This window comes from Nanorana parkeri, unplaced genomic scaffold, assembly GCF_000935625.1.
Source record: "Nanorana parkeri isolate BGI_ZX_2015 unplaced genomic scaffold, ASM93562v1 scaffold3162, whole genome shotgun sequence".
NCBI classification, from domain to species: domain Eukaryota; kingdom Metazoa; phylum Chordata; class Amphibia; order Anura; family Dicroglossidae; genus Nanorana; species Nanorana parkeri.
In genome coordinates, this window is record NW_017309430.1 from 35,764 (window position 1) to 36,721 (window position 958).

Here is a 958-nt window from a genome sequence, read left to right on the forward strand (position 1 = left end):
CCCCCCCCCCCCCCCATCACTCTGAATCCTCCGCCATTGATTGGCATTCTCTCATTCTGCCACACGCCGTACGTCTCACCTTCAGAGCGCTCTTCTGCCCGCTGTCCCTGCGGTAACACTCCAGCACTTTGCCGTTGATGCCCAGGCCCAGCACCTGCTTGGATACCTTGTAGTCGTCCGTGATGGCATGGCGTTTTAGATCGAACTTGAAGGGCTGCGCCGGTGGGCGCTCGCTGGCCGGCTCCGGCCCGTTGGCATTCTCCTCCTCCATGGCAGTGCCCCCCCTCAAGGCTCTCTGGCTGCCGCAAGCCTCATGGCGAGAGCTCCTAGGCTGAAGTCCAGGTGACGGTGACACCAGCTTTCCACAGTGGATCGGCTCAGTAGGGAGGAGGAGGAGGGAAGGAGCCATGGGGCGGGGACGCCATAGGCTGAGGACCGGCCTTCCCCTTAACCCCTTCCCCGCCGGTCCCTCTGTGGCAGGCAATCCGCTCAGGCGAAGATTCACCGGCCGCGCGTCCCGATCCCGTACTCAGAATTTTTTACATGAAGAGTCGGGGAAATTATTACAGTGACACGAGACTGAGAAATGTTTACATGTCACAGCGAAGCGTTGTCATCGCATTCCCTCACGCAGCGTCCTCCATGACAGTCACCCGCACACCGAGATCCTTTTACTGACGGCAGACGCAAATGGCATCCCAAGTACGAGCGACCGTTTGGGAACTACCGAGGTCCCTTCATCGGGTACAACAACAAATGGCAATGATGATTCCTCGTCGCCATGGCGACCGCCGCGTGAAGCGATACGACGCGTTTCTGGCCTCTCCGTGGATGTCGCTCGCGTCGCCTCGTCTGATTTATTCTTCCGTCCGGCCGGAAAACGATGAAAAAACGTAAACAAGTAAATTCCTCCGATGGGTTTTATGTTTGTAAAGCGGATGGTGAGGTTAGGCCTCAT

The 958-nt window shown here is 57.9% G+C and overlaps 1 protein-coding gene across 1 annotated transcript in view; it reads right to left on the reverse strand.

The window, feature by feature from the left end:
- LOC108802832 (MAP kinase-activated protein kinase 3-like) overlaps nt 1-422 on the reverse strand; it is a 33,135-nt gene extending 32,713 nt beyond the window's left edge. Inside the window, exon 1 of the mRNA XM_018574685.1 lies at nt 80-422. Coding sequence (XP_018430187.1) covers nt 80-409 — 330 coding nt within the window. The 5' untranslated portion in view covers nt 410-422. The remainder of the gene's footprint in view (nt 1-79) is intronic.
- Between the last annotated feature and the right edge of the window lie 536 nt (nt 423-958).